Genomic DNA, 25,032 nt, shown 5'->3' with positions numbered 1-25,032 from the left:
ACTCTCTTACCCCTATTGCATTTTTGCCCAAGTATCTGATTCTATTTTTGGCACCTAACAGCCACTCAGTAAATGCTGTTATTGATGAAGATGAAATCATCTGCAGAGTCTTTGACATTTCTTAGATGGTAAGGATGGGAATTCAGAACTGTGTTTTGGGGGATCTCTCTTCCCCATGACTCCCACCACCTCCTCCACTGCAGATTGGTAGTTTTCACTGAAGATGACTTTGCCTAACAGCTGCTAAAAAAACACAACCCCTCAGCTGTTTGCCAAGCCTTAACTCTATCTCTCCCTTCCAAATAATTGAAAACATTTACTTTAGAGAGATCCATGACAACTGACAAGTGTGTGGATCAGCCTAGCACATTAACTGAAAAAAAAGGTTTAATAATAAAAACAAATGGCTTATCAACATTTTAAAATATGCTTTTCAGGCCTTTTTGATGTAACTGTCAAACGAGAAAACATATACATTTTCCACAGTCATCAGTTGCGACATCTTTCTCTTGCCCTTGACAATGGCACTGTCACAGGAGTGGTAAGCGATTACTTTTCTCTTTGCCATTTATTTCTTTCACCTGCCATGCCTCAGAAGTGTAACAGGAAATATTTTCTTTTTTGCTGAAAAGGGTACCAATCTTTCCCAGTTGATCTTTTCTATCACTATTTCCCAAATTTGTATTTGCTTAGCTCCTTACCACATCCCAAAGAATTTGAAGAAATGAGTTTAAATTGTTTCTGGAGGGATTAGAGCTAGGCACATGGCAGAATTTCCTGAAATAAGTCACTAAGAAAGAGAATGGAATATTATTCCTTAAATTGTATATCCAATGAAAAGGCAGACTTCAAGTTTTGAGAACTAGCTAGTAACATGCATGGGCTTGTGGTGTTTGTGGTTCTCTCAAGTTGTTAAGAATGACTTTCTTCTACATCCTTTCATGCAAGATACGATCTCTCATTTGCCTCATTCTGAATGATTGGATCTCAAGTTCTGCCTGTTGTCTGTGGTGACATTATTCTTTATTACTTCCTGTTTTAGGCCAGCAGTGAGTCTAAATGTGAACTACAGATCCTCCATCGGTCAAATCGCTGTGCAGTTCTGGAATCTGTCAAAGATCCCAGACAGATGGTTACATTCAACCCTCAGGGCAGAGTAACAGATGAATCAGTGGGCTCTGTGGAACTTTCGAGAGAATTTATGATCCATGTTAAGGTGAGATGGAGAGAAATGGACCAAGGAAACTATCAAGTGATAGTTTTCTTTTCTTCTCCATCCCTGGAGAAACTCAGGGAGTCAATCAAGGCCCTGAAAGCTTCCTGCCAGGTTGCATTCCTCTAGGTGGCCCTAAAGTCTTCTGCCACACTATGATGAAGCATTCGGTTTGAAAAACGTGGGCTTGATTCTGCTCTTTGGGCTGGACGCTGTTATTCAAGGGGCTACTGGGTTTAGAGACAACAGATATGGAATTGGGAATAGAATTATATTTTCAACTCACTGTGAAGTAGATGGATGGGATGGATTCTGCATGGGAGCTAAAAAAATCGTTTGGGCAAGTCGGGAGAAGCTGCATCCGTATTCTGTCAAAGTTGGATGTGCCTTAGAAATGTGAGACTTACAGATTTAACCAAACTTGAAATTTCTACATTTTTCATCATAACTTGATCTTTATATACAACATCTCTGCGTTTAAGTCTTTTTGGACTGAAGTAGTTAGCTCAAAAATTATTTCCAAGAACTTGATGGGAACAAATCAGGATGAAATATTCCAGAAAATATACAAGAATTTGAATAAATGATGGCTAAGTATTGCTGCTCATTAAAGCCTAGGCCATGTGGAACAAGGGCCAAAAGCTATTTTTTGAAGTGATTATTCCTGGAGGAATCTGGGCCTGAATCTTGGTGAGACAAACCAAGTGTTCATGCCGAACTAATTCATTCAATTGTATTTACTGAGCACTCACTGTGTGCAGAGCACTGTACTAAACTCTTGAAAGGAACAATACAGCAATAGAGAGAGCCAATCCCTGCCTGCAATGGGCTTACAATCTAGGGGGTTGGAGATAGACATCAAAACAAGCAAACAGCCATCAGTATAATAGAATTGTAAATATATGCATATATACATGTGCTGTGGGGTGGGAGCGGGGCGGGGAGAGCAAAGGGAGTGAGTTGAGGTGATGCAGAAGAGAAGGGAATCTGAGGAAAAGGGGCCTTACTAATGACAACTGGAAATGCACTTCGTAGACACAGTCTTTGAAGCCACAAACTAAAAGTCCAGTTTCTATTGCTGACTCTGGTACCTACCTGCTATGTGACCTTGGACAAGTCACTTCACTATGCCTCAGTTCCCTCATCTGTAAAATGGGGATTGAAACTGTGAACCCCATGTGGGACAGGAACGGTGTCAACCCGAATTGCTAGTATCCATCCCAGCTCTTAGTACAGTGCCTGGCTCACAGTAAGCGCTTAACAAATACCACAGTTATTATTATTATTATGGCTGACCCAGAAACCCTTGCCTCAATATTTCAGCTTGATAAACATTGCATTTCAGGCTGTTTCATCCCTACTCTTGTACCCCTCCCCTCCCACCCAGCTGGGGTGCTTCAATCAGTCCTCAGGGTCCTATAGTAGATGGGGGCTTGTAGTGAGAGGGGCTTCCTCAAAACCACTGATGGATTTAGAGTTAGGGACAAAATGGCTGAGGGTTGCAGCCTACTATTGGCTTTCCTTGAGTGTGGAGCCTTCTGAGCCGATTTTCTGTTCAGGCCCAGCTGCTTAGGTCCCGATAAGATTTGATATGAGCTCTGTCTGCAGAGAATGGAAAGCGAAAATTGGATTTACAGCTTACCCTTTCTGTCGCTTGCTCCAAAGGGTGTGTTCCACAGTGGTGCAGTGATCCTGCTTGCGACAAGTCTATGCCAGGCTCTGTGCCTCAGAACTGACGGGAGCTGCAACGGAGTGGGACATCAGTCAGAAGAATCTTACTGGAAAGTGCATAAAATCAGCTCTGGGGTTTGCATGTTTGAAAGTGTGAAAAATCCAAGAAAATATCTGAGGATCTTGGATGGCCGTTGTGATGGAACAGTAAGACCCTGCTCCGATTTTGGTTGTGTTTTTTGTTTTTCCTTCCCAGAAAGGTTTTAGGTGCTTTGCCAGGAACAGAGTGGGAAAGGATTTGTCTCCAACTGTGAACTTACAGTTGAATTTGGCAAATTCTCCTATTCATATAGTTATTGACAGGGCAGTACTGGGACCATGTTGAAGGGAGGGAAACAGGACTTGGGATTGGATTCATAAAACCTGGTAACTGGCCCTGCCACCATGACTCAGTGAATATATTAGAGATATGTATGAATAATAATAATGATGATGGCATTTGGTAAGTGCTTACTGTGAGTAAGGCACTGTTCTAAGCGCTGAGGTAGATATAATCTCATCAGGTTGGACACAGTCCCTATCCCACTTGGGGGCTCACAGGTTTAATCACCATTTTAAAGATGAGACAGTGGAGGCACAGAGAAGTGAAGTGACTTGCCCAAGGTCACACAGCAGACATGTGGCAGACCAGTATTAGAACTCAGGTCCTTCTGATTCCTAGACTCATGCTCCAGCCTCTAGGCCATGGTGCTCGGCTGGAAAATCCCAGAATGCAACAATCAGCGTGACTAAAGTGACCCCAACCGACGCATCTTCAAAAGGTGTGTGAAGATCTCGGCTGACATGAGCTGGATCCTAGGACTTCCAGCCTATCTAGCCCAAATCGGACAAGATGGGCACCTAAATGTAATAGAATATTGTTTCATAGTTGAATATTCTTTCTAAGGAAAATGAACATTTTCCCAAGGGAGATATTTGCCTCAAATTTGGTAAGGAGATCTTTTTTTAAACGTTAATGTAAGAGAAGTTGGATAATGGGTAATGGTGGATGAAAGTAAATGTTTAATGCATTTAAGCTGAATGGTGCTGATCCTGAGACAATTTATTCTATTCGGGTGCCATACGGTTTCTGCACGGTGAGCGCAGTCACGTTAAATGGATGCTGATGTAGTAGAGGTGTAAATCAGGAGTGGCAGCAAGGCATTCCATAAGAACAAGTACTAAGTCATACAGTCGGGGAAGGAAAACCATTTAAGGAAGAATCAGATATTCATAAATACACTGGAAAATAATCTAAGAATTGTACTGAGCCACTAGCTAATGTGAGTCGGCGGCCCGGTGCTGTTATTTAGACTGTCATTAAACCCCACAAGACCATTTTTAAGAAGTGCGGAAGGAAAAGGTTTTCGTGCGAGTGGATAATTATTAGATGTTGGTCTACACAGTCAGTGGGTAGCTAGAATGCACTCTACTCAGAGGGGGCTGCTAATTTGCATACAAAAGTAAAAGTAATACATGCAGACTTATATTTTTACCAAATGAGGCCAAAGAGATATGTAAAATATGCTACCAGAATGACATCCTGGAGCTTTTCTGCTCTTGTCCACATCGTAATAGAATATTTTCCCATGGGAAGCCTATGCATTTCTACCCACCACTTCTCAGCTGCAGAAATGGGAAAACTCTACAGTAATAATAATAATAATAATGTTGGTATTTGTTAAGCGCTTACTATGTGCCGAGCACTGTTCTAAGCGCTGGGGGAGATACAGGGTCATCAGGTCGCCCCACGTGAGGCTCACAGTTAATCCCCATTTTACAGATGAGGAAACTGAGGCACAGAGAAGTTAAGTGACTCGCCCACAGTCACACAGCTGACAAGTGGCAGAGCTGGGAGTCGAAACCACGACCTCTGATTCCGAAGTCCAGGCTCTTTTCCACTGAGCCACGCTGCTTCCCAGTGAACAGTGAACCCTCTGCTCCAGATGTTGCCCAAATTTAAACCTCTCCATAATGCAGAGCAACTCTATTGAGTGATCTCTCACTTGGACAGATCATTTGATCTCTATTTCTGGGCACATGGAGTAAATCAGGCAAAGTGAACCGGGAGATGAATTTGCTCACTGAGATTTGAGATTTGTTTAAGGGATTGGAAAATGAACTGAACTGGCACAGTGGACTGGTTTGTTTAAACATGGAACCCTCCCCTCCCCTCTTATGTTGACTTTCATGCTTTCATACTTTGTTAATCTTAGGGCACAGGGGACCTCGACTGCCACTTTAAAATCGAGAAGAAGTTAGCAAGTGGATCTGTAAGTCTTGAATCAGTGGAAAACAGAGGGCTGTTCGTGGGACTTCTTCCGGATGGGCAGGCCAAACCGCTTGTTTATACTGAAGACAGAAATATTTTGTTCTACCCACAAGTCATCCAATGTATGTTAATGAAATAACTTCTTCTTTTAACACAAATGACTACTTGAATAGTCATTCGTTAATAGGTATTTGGCTAGTCAAGGGTCAAGTGCCATCATTATTATTATCATTATATTCTTTGATTCAATCTAGGCTGAAGCAAATGGTGTTTTACTGCTTATTGCTTTTGGTATGTTTCTTTTAAGCAACAAACTCCTTCTCAGCTCATTTGACTGGTTTTTAGTCAGCTTACACAAGCACAAATCCTGTATATTCTGGGCTTTAAAAGTGTTTTAATTGTCTTTCACAGTTTGAGATTTCACCATCTTTAGGTTGATCCATTCATTAGAGAAAATGTATCCGACATTCAAAATAAGCTCTGTGCATCACCTATTTGAATCAGGTGTGGGTTTTAGTCATACCAATACTCCTTCATTACCATACAGGTGTGCCATCCATCTAAGTTTATATTGGTCAGTCCCGTTTTAGCTGGCCTAACCCCTGTCTGGTTCTACGTGGTTGGGGTCTGGTCACAAAGGGGTGTTGAGAATTCTTCAGTGTCATCAGCGGCCATCCCAGGGCCATTGATTTCAGTTAGAGAAACTTAGAGCAAGAGGGATAATGAGTTCCATATAAAAGAAGGTTAGAATGCTCTCCTGTCTGTGCTGCCCACAAGAGCTCCCAAGGGCAAATCCAGGTAATAATAATAATTATGATACTTGTTAATCACTTACTACATAACACATGCCAAGCACCGCTCTCAGGGCTGGGAATGATACAAGTTAACAAGGTTGGACACAGTCCCTGTCCCACATGGGGATCACATTCTAATCTCCATTTTACAGATGTGGTAACTGAAGCATAGAGAAGTTAAGTGATTTGCCCAAGGTCACTCACCAGACATGTGGCAGGGCTGGAATTAGAACCCAGGTCCTTCTGACTTCCAGGCCCATACTCTACTGACTAAGCCACAGCCCTTCCAGATCCCTGTCTGCTTCCCAATTTTCTCAGAAGCTGAGGGCTGCTCCAAGTGAGGAATGGCTACCTCAGGGGCAGCACTCCTCATTCCCTGCCATTCTGCAGCACCCTGATGGGACTCCTGCAGGCGGTTGAGTAGTTGTTGCAGGAGAGTAGCCCCAGTTGGTCCAAACCAGTTTCTTCTCCTGAGTGCTCCAGCATCTAACACCCTTTCCCAGGGTGAAAGAGGGGGCTTGGTCTTCCCCTAAACTCTCCTGCCTAGATTCCTAGCATCAGAGACCTCCAAGGAGGTACCTGGGGGCTAGGGGTATGTTAAAGCCAGATCTTCAGGAGCAAAGTGAAATAGGAAATCGGCACTATTATTTGGATCATTCAGAACTGAAAAGTCCTCCTTGTAATTAAATTTTTTTTTTCACTTGTAATTATCTGGATAATTTTCTAAGTTCTTCACTTTGAACTATTAGTGTAATTGTCTAAGTTCTTAACTTTGTTCGTGTAGACCTGGTGCTCCACGGTAGAGCTGCGAGTCTTTGCAAAGAGAATGGTTCAAAGTTCTCAAAGCCTGAATTTTCATGGGGCAAGCCAATACATTTGAAAGGGTTTTGTACACGTTTATTGATGGCCTTAATGAAATCTACCTGTTAGCTAGCTGTAAAAAAAACGGTGGTATTTATTAAGCACTCACTATGTGCCAAGCTTTGCGCTTAGAACTGGGATGGATAATATGATAATATGACAATCAGCTCAGTTTCAGTTCCCTGTCCCACCCAGGGTCAAAGCTACTAGTACTTTGTGGGCAGTTCTGCCTGAGGGAAATGAAGAGCCTTCATTTCAGATCTTGCAAAGCCTCCAGGCAGTACTTACTTTTTCTAAAATGATGCTTTCCTGAGTGACTCTAAATTGACCTGCAATCCTTTTCTTTTTATCGGCAGCTGTTGCCAAAGGCTGCTGAAAGCTCTTAATTGCCCCTTCTCCCCCCAGACCCTCCCCCACCTCCCACACCCCTGTACTGCCAGTCTCAAGATCCTGAGAACCCTGAGAAGGAAGTAAGAGAATTAGGACACCAGTGTCTCGGGATTAGGGACTATAACATTAATTTGTGCCTCAAGTTAGGTTTCCTCCATGCAGATTCAAACCAAAAGAGGAATTTTCCATTGATAATTTTTTTCAACAAATAGACCTGCCCCAGGTAGACACAGCTGGTGTCAAAATATGATGTTTTCTGGGGCAATGTGGCCCCATCCTAACTTCTAGACTCTGCCTTCTTGAAAAAAAGACGGAAGAGGGAGGGAGCTCTTGAGAGAAACAAGTAGAACGTTTGTGAAAGTTTCCCCGAGACCCTTATGCCTCAGTACTCAATAGGGGTGTTTTGTTTTTTTTTTCTAGTCACGGGCGGCTTTCCCTTCAGGTACATAAACAAAGCTTCTAAATTCTTATTCCCACAGCGGTTGACCAAGAGCTTGAAGGCAGTGTCGACTTCTGAAACTGCTGGGAGTGGTGGGAGGAGCACAAAGCACAAAACAAAATCAACCTCATGAATAAATGTCGGGAAATCTACAGTGGGCAACAAAGCATGCGATGAGGACTGGATGGGGAGGCAGTGAAATTACTGGGTTTGAAATCAGGTGGAAGACTATAAGGGCGTGGCTATTCTGTCCCCATTCCTCTAGTAGTAGAAATAGTATTTATTAAGCACTTAACGTGGGCAGAACCCTTTACTAAGCTTGGGAGAGAATGCACAGGTGGGAATGAGATATGGTCTTTAGTTTTGCTGGTCCAGGCTACTCCAGGCCCCTTCTTCACTACTTCTATACAATGAAAGAATAATGTCTAGCAACTTTGAGCTCTCAGAAATGCTCTGAAGATGGAAAGAGAGTTGAGCAGGGCAGGGATGTGGGTTCTGTTTCTGTGGTGATGGTTCTAAATGGCTAGTACAGTACTCTGCATACTATAGGCTCAATAAATCCTACTGATGATCAGTTTTATGTCCTTATTTTTTATTTTTTCGAATAGCACTGGATTGATTTGGGACTACCTCTCTCTCTAAGGGCTCCTCACATCTATCTGGCTTTCACTGATTTAAGTACTGAAGTATAAAAGAACAGTGGCCAAGGAAACATGAAACCTGCAAGTCTTGGCTTTAATGAGCTAAAGACTGGCCTGAAATTATACCTCTGCTCCTTATGGGGGCAATTGACGTACAGTTCTGAAGAAATCACAACTGGCTATTGTGACATTGGATACAACTGAGACCTGAAATTCCAATAAGTCATTCCTTTGATGTCATTCTGACATCTCATGTTGACACCTTCTTAAGTATGGTAAATTATTGACTATAGTGGAGGCAGGAAGGAGCGGCTGCTATTATTTATTATTTATACAGTGCTAGCCGTGAATTTGGCACTTTACAATCTGGAGACTTCACAATCTATATCTTGTCTGTGTCCCAGTTTTATCTTAAAACAATCAACATCTTTATCTTTATCCTGTAGATGAAAAAAATGCGTCCTTAAAATATGTGAACTAGTAATGACTAGTTTCACGGGAATAGAAAGAGTAATTCTAGTTGAATGTAGCTGACTATTCTTGGAGCTAGGTGCTGAAACAATCACTCCTAACTAATGTAGAGGGTAAACGCAGCTAACATTGACTCTGAGATTAAAGGGTATTACTTTCCTTCTTTGCTCGGCCACATTTCAGAGAAAGCCTTAAGCAATTTTGTTTGAAAGATGCTTCAGTCTCTATTCTTTTCAAGAGAAGAACAGCACCAGGTGGTAGGATGAGTTACTTTTCAGAAACTGCACGAACCTTACATTGTGAACAATCGTTAGAACATGTCAGGAGTGTTAAACTGGTTCTCAGCTTTTATAGGGAGGAAGCATCCTTTCTCAATCCACCATAGAGGATAGAAAGGCATGTTGCAGTGACCGTGCAATGCAGAAAAAGAAGGAGTGATGACATCAAAATACATCAATTGCCGGCAAAAGCAGGCCGAGGTCAGCTCATAGGGTGGTTTGGGAGAGAAGGAAGAGGTTTTATTTTGTCAGGATGATATAGTTTAAACGTCTTTGTTTTAGTTGGCAGGGAAAAACCAATGGGAACATCAGCTACCCCCAGCCAGCAAGGGGAGGCGGAGCACAGAAGAACCAAGCCTCAAGTGGAAACAACGCAGAAGTCCGTGGCCGCAAACCTCTCCAAACCAGTCTCTCCACTGCCAGGTAAGGCACTCCAAACAACAGAATAAAGCTCCACTTTCCCTATATTCTAGTGCTGTGTGTCTGTGGACACTTCATCATCTCTGGGGAATAACTGAGGCAGAAAGTGGACATAGTATTCCTTTTTAAGGGGATGATCAGGCCTTTCATGTGTGTTACAATTACATCACCATCAGTACAGGGCAGATGGGGAGTGGGGAGGGACGATGGAGGCATTATTTTCTGTAACACGTTTGAACAACCAGTTCTTCTATATCATTGAAGTTGCATGTTTTTGAACCCTGAATTATAGGTGACTCTCTTTGTAGTACTCAACCGGTAACAGATGTTGCTCATACAAGAATGATTATTATAATATATATTAGTTGTTTTCTCTGTGCCAAGCACTGCACTGAGGACTTGGATAGACACAAGATAATTAGACCAGACATAGTCTCTGACCCACTAGGGGCTCACAGTCCAAGATGAAGATAGAACAACAGGTATTTCATACCCATTTTATAGATGAGGAAACTGAGGTTGCAAGTGGATTGCCCACAGACCCTCAGCAGGACAGTGTTAGAGCTGGAACTAGAACCTAGGTCTCTTGATTCCCAGGCCAAATGTCATAATTATTGGCGTTATTATTTCCTCTAGACCGTGCTGCCTCCCACACCAACACAGTAGACATCTGGAGGTTTGAATGAACTTCCATATGTTGTTGTGCAAAAGGGGTGTGGGGGGGAGAGGAGGAGGGAGGCAGAAGGTATGTATATATGGGGGGAGGTCAGTGAATTTTGTCAGGGCAGCCAAGGGTCTGAAGCTGGTCCTTAGAAAATCTCCCCATTTCCATGATGGGAGAAACGGAGGTGTGATTTACTTCAGTCAACAGAGTTTGGCACTTCCACTCTTTATATCAGACTGCTTGATCAGGTGTTCTGCTCTCTTCTCCGTCTCTTGTCAGAAAAGAGAGTGGATTCTTATCAACCTTTAGAGAGAGAATGTAGGTGTCTGTCTACAACTTTATAGAGGGTGAGGGAATATCTATCCTCCAATATGTGTGAGCCACTACCCAGCTGCCCAAAAAAGCAGGAGCGGTGTCGGGGAGAGATTGAAGACATCTCTCTGGAGTTGACTCCACGACTTCCTTCTGGTCCTCGCTTTGCTCAGGGCTTTCCCCCTGCACATAAGTTCTGGGCAGAGCAGGCCATCCTGCCGATAGCCACAGTATGTGACAGCTGCTAGAGACCAGTGGAAATGCTCACTGGTTGGGCTCCATGATGGTAAGGCATGTGTCCAGCTGAGATCCCCCTTGACCTCCACCTAGGAACTGTTGGAATGAGCTGATGCATTATCTCTCTGTCTGACTCATTCATTTTGTTACAAGGCTCTTGCAAGCCAAGTTAAGGGCAAGCGATTTGCTGCTGCAGTTAATTGGCAGAAAACTGGAACACCCAGTTCTCCCCGACAGTGAACTTTTGAGCCATCACTGCTTGATGAATCTCGATCAGTAAGACCCTGAAGGAGAGTTCTGCTGAAAAACAAAGTCACTTTGAAATATTCTGTTTTGGCTCATAACATTTTTAACCCAGAGACACCAAAAGCTTTGCTTTTAGGTCCGCCAGAAGGAGAAATTTATAGCAGGGATTTTGATGACTTTCCAAGTGATCACTGTGTTATATTATGTTCATATTTTACCGATAACTACATGAATGATAGCATCATGCTTTGCATTATCAGTTATATAGCAAGTTCCCTGTTGATCTTCCATAATATGTGTTTTGATTATGCATTTTGGATATAACACTGTTAGGGAATTAGGGAACGTTTTTCTGACAGTGTGCGCCTGCCTGGATAGAGTGTGATTGTGACACCTAAAATAGTTTCGCATATTCACATGGCGCCAGTTCACCAATCAAGGTGATCTGTTATACAACATGGGGTTTGTCGAGAGTGAAATCCCTGTGTTCTAGGAGAACTCAGTGCGTCACATTCTACTATTAACTGCAGTACTCCCCATTTAATTGTAAGCTCTATGGCTCTGCACAACCACCATCACTAGAATCAATTCCTTCCTACAGGCTCTCGGGTCTGGAATCTTTGTGTTAGAACTGAGGCCCATCCCTTATTGACAGTAGGAACTTTGCCATTGCAAATCTCCATTTTTTGCCTCAATTAGGTATGGTGCTTAATACAATGTACACAGAATATACAGTAAGCACTTGATAACTACCTGTCTGATTGACTTATGGTGGGCATTAACCCTCGGCCCAAAATGGGATTTGGGAATTGCCTATTGCAACAGAAGGAGTATTTTTGAAGGTACAGCTCTCTTGTCACCATCCAAGTGTCCACCAAGAAACATGCCATCATTTTAGAGACCTGCCAAATTGAATTTTGGAGTTTTTCCAACACCGATTTTTGTCCTTCCCCTGAAGACCCTTTGGCAGTATCAAGATTTCAAGCAGGCTGGTAGTAGGATGGGGAGAGAAGCTCAGAGCCATCAAACCTTGGGACAGTAGAGAAGCATTGTGGCTTAGTGGCAAGAGCACGGGCTCGGGAGTCAGAGCTCATGGATTTGAATCCTGAGTCCGCTGCTTATCAGCTGTGTGACTTTGGGCAATTCATTTAACTTCTCTGTGACTCAGTTACCTCATCTGTAAAATGGGGATTAAGACTGTACGCCCCACGTGGGACAATTTGATGGCCTTGTATCTACCCCAGCGCTTAGAACAGTGTTTGCCACATAGTAAGCACTTAACAAATACTAACATAATAATTATTATTATTACTAGCACTGGATTGGGTGGACCCCTAGACACTCAGGAGGCAAACACAAAAACACACTCTATGAGGGAGTGAGGCCAGGGAAACCCTGCCTGAGGACAAGAAAAGATCGAGATCAGTGGATCCCTATAAATTGCTGTGCAAAATCACTTCATGGTTACATTGAAAATGAGGCAGTGAATTCTGCTGCCATTAAAAAACACAGAATTTGGGGATTTTCCTTTCAATCAACATTTGTTTTTCCATATACAGACTCTGCCATTTACTGTCTCTGAGAACTACAGTCATGAATGTATCTACCTTCGGGGCTACCCTCCTCATTCCTGCCCTAATTGTAGAAAGGAGTCTTCCTTCCTTCTTATTTTCTGGAATACTAACTTTCTATTTCAGGGTCTGGTCAATATTCACTATTTCATTTTGCATTTGAAAGTCTGTCTCAATTCCCCTCTCTCTGTCAACTTTTATTGTTAAGATCTGTTAGTGGGGAATGGAGACTGTAAACCAGTTCCAGGATAGTATTAGGAAATAAATCTGTAGAAATAGAACTGCAAAATGCATACTATCGAATCCGGGTTGTGATTTTTCTGTAAGAATGAGAGATTGCCATCCATCTCAGATTTTTATTAGTTTTGTTCCCAGTTTGCTTCACTAATTCAGTCACCAGCTCCACCTAACCTCAGGGAAGGAAATACTTTTTCTCTCAATCATAAAGGGGATTTCCAAGGACTCGGACAACATGATCCCCTCAGTTTTTTATCCTTGCCTTTGGGGTGTGTCAGAAGAGACTGTCCCTCTGGTGTTCCATTTGCAACCCATTTTCACTTCTTTCCTCAGCGGAAATAAAAACGTCCCAGCAAAGCAAGAGTCCCCTTCTCTTCGAGGACACATGGAAGGTGTCGGTCCTGACAGGAGACACAGGAACTCAAGCCAACGTCTCCCTCTGGGTCTATGGAGACAAAGGAGCTGTCGGACCGATAACTCTTAGCAAGGACAACCAAGAACAGCTGTTTCTTCCGAGGCAGGAGGATGAATTTCAGGTAGACAATAAAAAGTGGGGCAGCCTTGTCCTCCGGGCTTTTGTAAAGACGTTTCTATCATGGGAGCCTGTTTCTTTTTTTCTGTGTCACATGCATAAAATAAATCTCCAATGCTTTGGAGTCCCTCGGTAAATCATCCAAATGTATACTGAAAGCGGTAGGGGAAGCACTTTTTCTCACATATCTTAGACAAGCAGGAGGGACTGTGGAAGCAAATTACTTTCTTTAAAACAATTAGTTTTAGGCCATTGATTTGAAACTGGCTCTATAAACCATCAACCTCAGCACAAATCATATCCAGTGAAAGCCACAGATGGGCATCATTTAGTGAATCTGTGGTCATGAAACCTATCTTCCTTACACTTTATCAAGCGTGATTATAAACTAAAAGCTACATAGTTGGGTCTTAAGAGAGAGAGACCGTAACCTGGATGTGATGAAAGGCCTAGGACTGGGATTTTGTGCCATTTTCCTTGGGTCAGATACCCCTGGAGTAAGATTTAAAATTGAACTTTTGACTCCTAATGACACCTGTCTGGCTACTTGAGGTATTGGCCACATTTCAACTTGGATAATTGCATTCTGCTTCATTAAATTTCCCTGCAGTTTCAGTTGGAGATGTCTTTCCTCACTTTATGTTCTAAACTGGTACTATGCACATTAGTGCATATTTCGTCAACACCTGTTCCTCCCCAGAGTCTTCCTTGGGAGGCAAAATCTAGATAGAGAAAAATTCTGGCAGACACAAATCATCAAAGACCAACAGAGAGAGCCTGTGGGCTGGGATATGTGGTAGCCCTTAATGCCACATGAGTTTCAGTATCTTCACATCTGGAAAAATCCCATGTAAAAGAAGAGCCAGAAAAGCTGCCTGCAAGCTTAGAGAGAAAGGTCACCGTTCAGGATAATGTTGGTATTTGTTAAGCGCTTACTATGTGCCGAGCACTGTTCTAAGCGCTGGGGTAGACATAGGGGAATCAGGTTGTCCCACGTGGGGCTCACAGTCTTAATCCCCATTTTACAGATGAGGGAACTGAGGCACAGAGAAGTTAAGTGACTTGCCCACAGTCACACAGCTGACAAGTGGCAGAGCTGGGATTCGAACTCATGAGCCCTGACTCCAAAGCCCGTGCTCTTTCCACTGAGCCACGAGGATACTAAGCCCTGTTCTAGAAGTCTAAATCCAGAGGCATGAAAGAAATCTGTAGCCCAACCTTAGGGCTCTGTCAACTCTTGAAAATCGGGCTTGCTACCCAGGCTATCTTAATTTGCTAAAAGGGGAAAGCAATACTAGCTTAGTTCCTAAGAAACAGTCCAAGGATGCAAGATCGTTAATAATCCTCTGCTGTGGTAAACGACATGGTCTAGAGGAAAGAGCATAGCCCTGGGAGTCAGGAGACCTGGGTTCTAATCCCCGATCTGCCACTTACTGCTGTGTGTGACCTTGGGCATATCACTTAACTTTGTGCCTCAGGTTCCACATCTGTAAAATGGAGACTAAATGCCTGTTCTCCCTCCTACTTAGACTGTGAGCCCCATGTGGGACAGGGACTGTGTCCAGTCTGACTAACTTGTATCTGTCCCAGGGCTTAGAACAGTAAGGGCTGAACAAATACAATAATTATAATATGAGTAAATGCAACATTTTAGATGGTTCTGGTCATCTAATGGCCCTCCAAATTTTATCCCCATGACATATTTGCCTTGTAACTGAGAACATGTTTAGGTCCAGAATATGAAAAATGACCATAATGATATTTATTAAGTGCTTATTTTGGGCTAAACATTGAGCTAAGTGCCAGAGTAAATACAAAGTACCACATGGGTCTCTCAATCTAAGAGAGAAGGAGAACAGTTATATTATCTCTGTTTTACAATTAGGAAATTGACTCCCAGAGAAAAGAAGTGACTTTTCCAAAGGCATACAAGAGGCAGGTGGTGGAACTGGGGTTAGAACCTGGATCTCTTCACCAGTAGGAGACAAGCATGGTGCTTTCAGTAAGAGAACTAAATAGGAAGCCTCTTTGGAGAGTTTTGTCTTGAACTTCGCATGGTCCAGCCCCCCCAGAACTCACAGAGAATTACAATGGATTTAGGCAATGGAACAGGATTTGCTTCCCCACTCCCCACCATCTCCTGCCTTTCCTTACAGTCATCTTCTCCCATTGGATGAGGCACAACAAAACTTCATATTGGTTGAGCCCAGAGCAGATATTGGCTCTCTGCTGATTCGAGTTGGTCTTTTCATCCTATCAAAAGCTCATGTTTTGCTCTTCAACAAAGGCAGGAATAGGGAATGAACTTCCAAGCTAGATCTCAGATGAAGAAATGGGTTCAAAGTGAGAAGTGTGGCTAAAGCCTAATGAGAGGAGATGACTGGGGATCTCTATCTTCAGAGTCACATTCCCTCTTGCCTCTGTCCACCTGTGTCACTTCAGTCAAGTCACATGACATCTCTGCACCCCCTTTTTAAAAGCCCTCTTAGAGAATCTCTCAAAAGACATCCCGGAGATTAGGGGCCAGAGGGGACGACTCATGACTGGAAACAACATTTTAAAGTAATTCTGCCTTTCTATTTTTGTTTCCATTCAGATCAAGATAAAAAATGTTGGTGAGCTCTATAAGATAAGAATAGGACATGATGGAACCAGTGGCCAACCCGAATGGAAGTTAGAAAAGGTAACAGCATTTTTTTCGCATTTGACTTGGACATGAGTACAGCATGCTGTTTTACATTGAGTGTGACCATTTTAATAACAAAGGAGTATCCAAGTCCCAAATCAGTTTAAGTCAAGAAGCGTGGGTCCTTGCACAGATGATGAAATTAAAAAAAACATTAAAAATAAAAATAAAATAGTGGAAAGAGCATAGGCCTGAGAGTCAGAAGACCTGGGTTCTAATCCCTGATCTGTCACTTGCTTCTGTGTGACCTTAGGCAAGTCATTTAACTTCTCTGTGCCTCAGTTTCCTCAACTAGAAAAACCTGAAAACAATTTATTTTTTCCCTCGCCTCTGGGTTCCAGAATTGAGGGAGAATGCAACAGAATCATAATGCTTTTTTTTTTTTTTTAGCTCCCTTGACTTCTGGAAGCTTTTCAGGAAATTAGTTTGGTTTGGCAGATCAAAGAGTTTCCCTTCTGTCAATACTTTAAAATCTAGACAAGTTTTCTTTTTTTCATCTCGCACACCTGTTCACTTCCACGTCTCACCCCAAATCTGTTCTTTCATTTTGATACAATCTCTAACCTGCTAAATCTAACTTTCTGTGGAACCTAATTTTACCATTGGTGCCTTTGATAAAAATCCAACTGTGAATTAAAGTTGAGGGGTTATGAGCAGAGATTTATGAAAAAGACATAGGTTGGAAATGAGTGGAATCAGTAGTAGAGCAAGGGCCTGGAAATCAGAAGGACCAGAGTTCTAATGCTGGCTCTGTCATTTGTCTGTTGTGTGACTTTGGGCAAGTTGATTAACTTCTCTATGACCCAGTTACCTCATCTGTAAAAAGGGGAGTGAGTCTGTGAGCCCCACATGGGACAGGTACTGTGTCCAACCCGACTGACTTGTATCTATCCCAGCACATAAGTGCCTAATCAATACCACAGTTACTCTTATTGTGATTATTATGATTCTTCTTCTTCTTCTTCACTAACTGCCGTGTCAGGCCTTAACAAGTAATCATAAGACATGGTCCTCCTAAAAAAGATCTCACAGTCTAGTCAGGGAATCTCTCAATTAATCAATGAACAGTATTTATTGAGGGCTTATTCTGTGCAGAGGACCGTACTAAGCTTTAAGTTAGATTGAAAACAAATAATTGTGTTTAAATATAAACCAAATATATAACTGTCTCGATACTAGCTGGCACTGTTTAGGTTGCTAGCTTAGTTGCTGGAGTAATTGCAGCATCTGAAAACCGGAGACCCTACATTGGGGTGAGATTTTGAAGAAGGGGAGATATATGGTTTGATGAGAGAAAGAATAGTGGCACTCCATTAGATCATGGGAAGCATAGGGACATTCCATGGGCAGGGAATGTGTCTGTTTATTATTGTAGTGTACACTCTCAAGAGTTTAGTACAGTTCTTTGCACACAATAAGTGCTCAATAAATGACTGAATGAATGAATTGAATGAATTGGCGTGGTGAGGGGAGGCTGGGGTTTGGGGGAAGGGGTATGCCAATTAAGGGGAATGGCAAGTGTGAAGGTTTAAGGAGAGTAGGAGAGACTGTCGTAGGGCCTTGGAATCAGAAGGACTTGGGATCTAATCCCGGCTCTGCCACATGTCTGCTGTGTGACCTCGGGCAAGTCACTTCACTTCTCTGGGCCTCGCTTACCTCATATGTAAATTGGGGATTAAGAATGTGATCCCCAAGTGGGACAGGAACTGTGTCCAACCTGATTAAGTTGTAACTACGCCAACAGTTAGAGCAGTGCCTGGCACATAGTGTTTAACAAGTACCATAATTATTATTACTCAAGGACTGAAGATGTCATTAATGAAATTTACAAGTCCATTGTGCCTCTCTGTTATCCCCTGGTGGCCTTTTGACCAGTGAATATTTGTTAGTGCATATCAGAGAGAGGCTAAAGCAAGGCAAGGAAGTGAAATTTGACTTGGTTATTTTACTAGCTGTTTGTAGTCCTGGTAAAAAAAATTATAGGAGAAAGTCATGGTAGATGGGAAATAATGAAGTTTCTGGATTTCAATCACCCATGGGATCCTTGGCCTTTATTTTTCAAGGATAATTGAAAATTGGCAAAATAGCATAGTTTTTTGACAACTGGGAACAGGACCTTTCGAAAGGCTGTGCCAGGTATTTCTTTCCTGGCGACTGTGTCTGTCACTTGGTTGGACTGGCAAGGACCAATCATTTTTATCTTGCCAGACCATGATGCGGTCACAGAGTGTTTTCAGGTGTTTATTCATTCCGCAATTTTTATCCATGAACTACTATGTGGAGAGAATCCTTCTCTGTCCTTATCTGACTACTAAAGAGTCCTCTGCTCCTCCTTTCATACCCTCTCTCCATCATTCCACTCATCATTAATTAGGTACACCGTAGTCTTAGGGACACATTAAGTGACAAGTCTATCCTTTCCAGATGACTTCTGTAAAACAGTGAAGGCATATATGTCAGGAATCTATTCATACACACAGTCTTATTTGGCTACTATTCCACCTAGGGGTATTCCAATTGGAATCTAGATAAACTATGTTACTCTCGTTCTCTCGAACCCTATCGGATCCTTCCTTAGGGGAAAGAACTGACTTGCTGCTAGAGAGAAAGGGGAGACAGAATGGAGGGGGTGGATTGATGAAATTCACCTTCTGCTCCCAGGGCCATGTAATGAAGAAACCAAAACACCTCTTAGAGATGGAATAAATTGCTCTAGTCCACACAGATCTCACATAAATTTAGAATTAAAGCTTAATCCTTGGTGTACTCCACTCCCACCACCTCACAAGTTTCACAGTGGCTCCTGTGAACTATCCTCTAAGCACTGAATTTTGTTGGTTCCAGCTTCATTAAACATGGGGTCAAATTTCTCAGTATAATTAGGGGTTTCCCGGCACTTGAGGGAATCAATAGAGGGTTGTAAATTATGCTTACATTGTGCTGTAAAGCCACTAGTTTGAGATTGTAAATCAGCAGGGGGAGCTCTCCAAATGAGCTTTTGGAATTTTTGTCTGGTCCTTAATTAAAACTACATTCCAATAAGTTAGGAATTAGAAATTATGACTGCTGAGGATTTGGGATGAGGGGCTCTTTTTTTTAAAACGACTTTATTTTAAATGAGTTTTCCATTATGTAGGATTTTAAGGAAAGTGGGTGGCATTTCACATCTCCCTGGTTTCTGATCTCTGCTCCTCTAGTCCAGTGATGACTACAGCTTGGAAATTTGAGAGTACCATTCTATTCTCTTGGTACACTAAAGTTCACAGGCTCACATTTCAAATCATTATAAATCAATATTCGCTGGGCTTTTAATGGGGGTGCTTTGAGAGAGGAGATTTCTGGCGGAACATACCCTACTAAGGATTGCATGCAAAGCCCAAAGAGAACCCCATTTTTACAAAGGGAATAATGCTTCTGTAATAATCAACTACTATTAAAAACTGTCGAATCTTGCAGGAAATGTATTCTGTAAATTATTATTCAAAGGAAATGCGGGTAACAGTTAACAGCTTATGTGTCAAATGACATAGAGGAAATCATGAGAAACTCAAAAGATAGGAGAAGCATGAATCAAAATTACATAACAGAAAATATGTTTAATTCATTTTGTTCATTGTAAAAACTGAGAAATAGGGAAACTATTTTACATTTAGCTCAGGTAAGAGCAAACTGAGAATATTCTACTGACCTTTTGGGACTGCAACCGTGTCTTCTGTACATCTGCTAATGATAATAATAATGGTATTAGTTAAGCACTTATTATGTGCCAAATGCTTTACTAAGTGCTGGGGTACATACGATGTAATCAGGCCCATCATGGGGCTCCTGTTCTAGGTAGGAGGAAGCACAGGTATTGAATTCTTATTTTACAGATGAGGCACAGAGAAGGAAAGTGACTTGTCCAAGGTCACACAGCAGATAAGTGGTGGAGCCAGGATTAGAACCCAAGTCCTCTGATTTCCAGGTCCCTGCTATTTCCACTAGGCCACTCTGCTTCTATCTGGTTACAGCAGTTCAAGGTAAAGCCAGTGGCAATGCCTTTGGGTTTGACCATTCCTCTTGAACCGATTGCATCAACCTCCTGTTTCCACTTCACCCCCTCCAGCTCCCTTCTTCACCTTCTACAATTCACTTTCTACCACCTTCACTGCAGTGACACTGCACTCTCTAAGATCACCACTGGCCTCCTTCTTTCCAAATCTAACAGACTCTACTGCAGCCTTACCCTCCTCCACTTCTGGTTTGACTTTAATACTGCGTAACCTTCTCCTGGAAATACTATCTAACTTGGTTTCTTCTAGTTCTTCTCTTACCTCAGTTTTCTTCTTTGTCTCTGTTTCTCCCTCCTTAACTGTGGGATTCCCTCATGGCTCAATTCTGGGACCCCTTAGACATGAGATTTTAAGATCCCCAAAGGCAGGGAATCATGTCTCCGATATCCATTCACTTCTCCCAAGGGTTTAGGAAGGGGACTCAGCACAAAATAGCCTCTCAGTAAATGCTATTGATTGACTGATCAAGCAATCATACCCACATATACATATATACATGTGCACACATACATAGAAACAAAAGGACAAGTCTCAGTCTTGAGGCTTCAGAACCAAAACATACGTGTAGGATAAAATATGCATGTATCCAATGAGTTCAAATACATACATATATCGCTATGTGAGTGTGTGTATATCTGAATTCGTTGTTTGGACTGTGAGTTGTAGGTGCTGAAAACCTAACTCACCACTCAAAAAGTATCTGGAAAATTTGTTCTGGAAGGTTTGGTTTATGTTTCTTCATTTTCTTTCATTTCACTCACCTCTGCACTGTGCATTCCAGGAAAGATGTGAGATTTGTAAAGGCTGGAGGCCCATCAGAAAAATAGTTCCTTATGAAAGATTTTCCAGTCCATTGAGTAGCAGGAGCATCAGCAGTTTCCCGGAAAAAAAAAATTATCATTCGACCCAATCTCCAACCAAATGTTTGATCTCAAATGACTTCAGTAGTTCATAGAAACCTTCTGAAATTTAGGCTGCAGAGATCAATCCTCCTTCTTGTGGTATTCACTCAATCACTTGGAAAAACTCCGGTTTACCTTCATTTTCCAGTTAAATGATAAGCAGTAGAAAGCTATAGCAAAAAGTCTCATATACAGATAATAAGCAGGCTCTTCAGGAGACCTACTGCTTGCCTTGAGCTCTCTGCAGGAGTCCTGATGCATTCAGATCATCGGACAACCCTTTGGGCTTTTCTTGCTCCCTCCAATTGTCCTTTTTGGCAGTCCCAGAGTGCAAAGCTTCCAGCAGCAAATGAGGGAGATCGGGGTAGAGCTCCCATCATCTTTGGGCAATGCTGTTGATCAGATTCCTGGGCCAGTCAGAAGGCCAACTCCTGGCCAAAGCAATCTCGCCTGAATGGGCCAAACAAGCGAGATATCCACTCATCCCTAGAAACACAATGGAAATGAATCAAGAGCTCCATGCCATTGTGTTGAGACTGAAGCTTGGAGATTGTTTCCAAAGTAAAGAAAGAAACCTAAGGATTCAGGGAGGATTTTTCAGTGGTGGCTTGTTTTTCCCTGTGCAAATGACTCAGCCTTTGGTAAATTACCTACTGCTCTGTGCCCAGTGAGAAATGGCATCTGTAGCGGAATACCAGCCTGCCTGACCATCTAGTGAATTCCAGATCTGAACCATATACCCAGGGGATATGCACTCATATGGCTTATACAGATTTTCAGTACAAAACTTCACCACATAACTTGTCTTTTTTTAACTATAGGTTACCATGGAGCACCTAGGGATGAGCAGCACCCTATACTTTGAAGCAAACAAGTGGTTATCTAGAACCTGTGGTGATGGGGACATCATCTGTGAGCTCCCTGTAGAGCGTGAAGGAAAACCAATTCTTCCAAGTATGTTATTGATCCCAAGTGGCTAATTTTATCAGTCAATCCATCAGTCGTGTTTATTGAAAACATACTATATGGAAACACTGTATTAAGGCACTTGGGGGAATACAAAGACATGGACTCTTTCCTCAAGGGGTTTACAGTCTCACAACACTGCAGTCATTTTATGGCTGCATGATAGGTTGAAGACCATTTTTAGTCCTTTGTAACCTGAGAGAGAGAAGATAGAGGGAGAGAATGATCCTAGATGGTCCTAGGTGAACAGATTGCAAGGGGAAAGGGTTTACCAGGAGACACAGAATGAATTAGGTGAAGTTGGAATGAGAATAGATGGCCTAGCCTCTTCTTAGAACAAGAGGCCAGTGGGACCAGGGGACAGGAGCCACAGAAAGAGATGTCTGGAGGCTGGGGGATTGTCTTCAGAATGATGAGTCCATTGGGAAGCAGTGTGGCCTTGTGGAAAGAGCATGAGCCTGAGAGGCAGATGAGCTGGGTGCTGTAGTGATGTAGGGCTGAGAGAAGGGTGAATAAAGGGAAGAATCAGGGTGATGCAGAAGGGAATGGGTGAAGAGGAAAGGAAGGTTTAGGGAAGGCCTCTTGGAGGAGATCTGCCTTCACTAAGGCTTTGAAGATGGAAAGAGAAATTTTCTGTCAGATATGAAGAGGGAGGGAGTTCCAGGCCAGGGGCTAGAAGTGGGCAAGAGGTCTGTGGAGAGAACAGTGAGTTGATTGGCATTAGAGGAGAGAAGTGTGTGGGGTGAGTTGTAGTAGGAGAGAAGTAAGGCAAGGTAGGAGGGGCCAAGGTGATAGAGTGCTTTAAAGTCGGTGGCAAAAAGCTTCTTTTTGATGCAGAGGTGGATGGGGAACCAACCACTGGAGGTTCTTGAGGAGTGGGGAAACGTGTACTGAAAGTTTTTGTAGAAAACCTTTCCAGGCAGCAGAGTGAAGTTTGGACTGGAGTGGGGAGAGACAAGAGGCAGGGAGATCGGCAAGAAGGATAATAAAGTAGCAGCAGTTTGGATGGAGAAGAAAAAGCAGATTTTAGTGGTTTTGAAGGTTGAACAAACAAGACTTAGTGATAGAACGAATATTCATTCATTCATTCAATAGTATTTATTGAGCGCTTACTATGTGCAGAGCACTGTACTAAGCGCTTGGGATGAACAAGTCGGCAACAGATAGAGACGGTCCCTGCCGTTTGACGGGCTCACAGTCTAATCGGGGGAGACGGACAGACAAGAACAATGGCACTAAACAGCGTCAAGGGGAAGAACATCTCGTAAAAACAATGGCAACTAAATAGAATCAAGGCGATGTACAATTCATTAACAAAATAAATAGGGTAACGAAAATATATACAGTTGAGCGGACGGGTACAGTGCTGTGGGGATGGGAAGGGAGAGGTGGAGGAGCAGAGGGAAAAGGGGAAAATGAGGCTTTAGCTGCGGAGAGGTAAAGGGGGGATGGCAGAGGGAGTAGAGGGGGACGAGGAGCTCAGTCTGGGAACGCCTCTTGGAGGAGGTGATTTTTAAGTAGGGTTTTGAAGAGGGAAAGAGAATCGGTTTGGCGGAGGTGAGGAGGGAGGGCGTTCCGGGACCGCGGGAGGACGTGACCCAGGGGTCGACGGCGGGATAGGCGAGACCGAGGGACGGTGAGGAGGTGGCGGCAGAGGAGCGGAGCGTGCGGGGTGGGCGGTAGAAAGAGAGAAGGGAGGAGAGGTAGGAAGGGGCAAGGTGATGGAGAGCCTCGAAGCCTAGAGTGAGGAGTTTTTGTTTGGAGCGGAGGTCGATGGGCAACCACTGGAGTTGTTTAAGAAGGGGAGTGACGTGCCCAGATCGTTTCTGCGGGAAGATGAGCCGGGCAGCGGAGTGAAGAATAGACCGGAGCGGGGCGAGAGAGGAGGAAGGGAGGTCAGAGAGAAGGCTGACACAGTAGTCTAGCCGGGATATAACGAGAGCCCGTAATAGTAAGGTAGCCGTTTGGGTGGAGAGGAAAGGGCGGATCTTGGCGATATTGTAGAGGTGAAACCGGCAGGTCTCGGTAACGGATAGGATGTGTGGGGTGAACGAGAGGGACGAGTCAAGGATGACACCGAGATTGCGGGCCTGCGGGACGGGAAGGATGGTCGTGCCATCCACGGTAATAGAGAAGTCTGGGAGAGGACCGGGTTTGGGAGGGAAGATGAGGAGCTCAGTCTTGCTCATGTTGAGTTTTAGGTGGCGGGCCGACATCCAGGTGGAGACGTCCCGGAGGCAGGAGGAGACCTTTGAAGGGGCTGTTTCTGTGGAGTGAAGGGGACAGAAGCCAGATTGGAGGGGATCAAGGAGAGACTGGAGGAGAAGAACCTGAGACAGTGGATGTAGACAATTCACTCAAGGATCTTGGAAAGGAATGGTAGGAAGGAGGTGGGGTGATGACAGTGTCCTGGAGGTCAACAAACTTGGGATTTCCCACCTCAAGGAGGGACAGCTCTTTAAGAGTGATTTCTGTTCTGAACCCTTATGACCTTAAGTCACCAACAACTTGGATCACACTGGTCTCCATTTTTTTGACTTGATAGTGGTGAAGTACTGTGTTTATGTCCACACTGGCCAAATGAAGCAAGCAGAAACCAAATCCTCAGTTTACCTATGTATCTACGGAGAGAGAGGCGACTCAGGCCTAAGACTTCTGCACAAATCTGACATGCCCATAAAATTTCAGCGAGGACAGGTGAGTCTGCAAATGAAAGTCTCTGGAGTCTCAGCAGCATACTGCAAGAGTCCATTTAGTACATGGCATTTTAGAGGTTTTTTTTAATATGCGATGCTTCAGAATTGATACAGACACCCTGCTTTGATTTTAGAAGCTCTTTATTAAAGCTAACCTGCTGGCATGTCATTAAATTGTAAACTCATTAAATTGGATTTAATTAAATTAAATTATAAGGTCCTTAAGGACAGAGAACCGGTATCTTGCTACTATTCTACTCTCCCAAGCTCTTAGTAGAATACTTAGCACTCAGTCAGTGTTCAATAAATGCCATTGCTTGATTGATGTACGGTATTTGAAAGACAGTTCTGGAGAGAGAGCGTAGTCCTTGCTATCCAGCAATGAACAATCGAACAAGGAAGAGAAGGCCATTAAACTTAGTGTTAATGGGAAGAGGGAAGA

General features: G+C 43.1%; 1 protein-coding gene across 1 annotated transcript in view; it reads left to right on the top strand.

The window, feature by feature from the left end:
- Window positions 1-25,032, top strand: part of RP1 (RP1 axonemal microtubule associated) — a 127,007-nt gene that overhangs the window by 39,580 nt on the left and 62,395 nt on the right. The window contains exons 12-20 of the mRNA XM_039912531.1: window positions 438-541; window positions 1,043-1,216; window positions 2,879-3,091; window positions 5,140-5,317; window positions 9,352-9,492; window positions 13,090-13,292; window positions 15,885-15,971; window positions 21,750-21,882; window positions 24,440-24,591. Of these exons, the coding sequence (XP_039768465.1) occupies window positions 438-541; window positions 1,043-1,216; window positions 2,879-3,091; window positions 5,140-5,317; window positions 9,352-9,492; window positions 13,090-13,292; window positions 15,885-15,971; window positions 21,750-21,882; window positions 24,440-24,591 (1,385 nt within the window). The remainder of the gene's footprint in view (window positions 1-437; window positions 542-1,042; window positions 1,217-2,878; window positions 3,092-5,139; window positions 5,318-9,351; window positions 9,493-13,089; window positions 13,293-15,884; window positions 15,972-21,749; window positions 21,883-24,439; window positions 24,592-25,032) is intronic.

The sequence above is a fragment of the Ornithorhynchus anatinus genome, chromosome 7, assembly GCF_004115215.2.
Source record: "Ornithorhynchus anatinus isolate Pmale09 chromosome 7, mOrnAna1.pri.v4, whole genome shotgun sequence".
Taxonomy (NCBI): domain Eukaryota; kingdom Metazoa; phylum Chordata; class Mammalia; order Monotremata; family Ornithorhynchidae; genus Ornithorhynchus; species Ornithorhynchus anatinus.
This window is presented reverse-complemented; position numbering and strand designations above follow the sequence as displayed.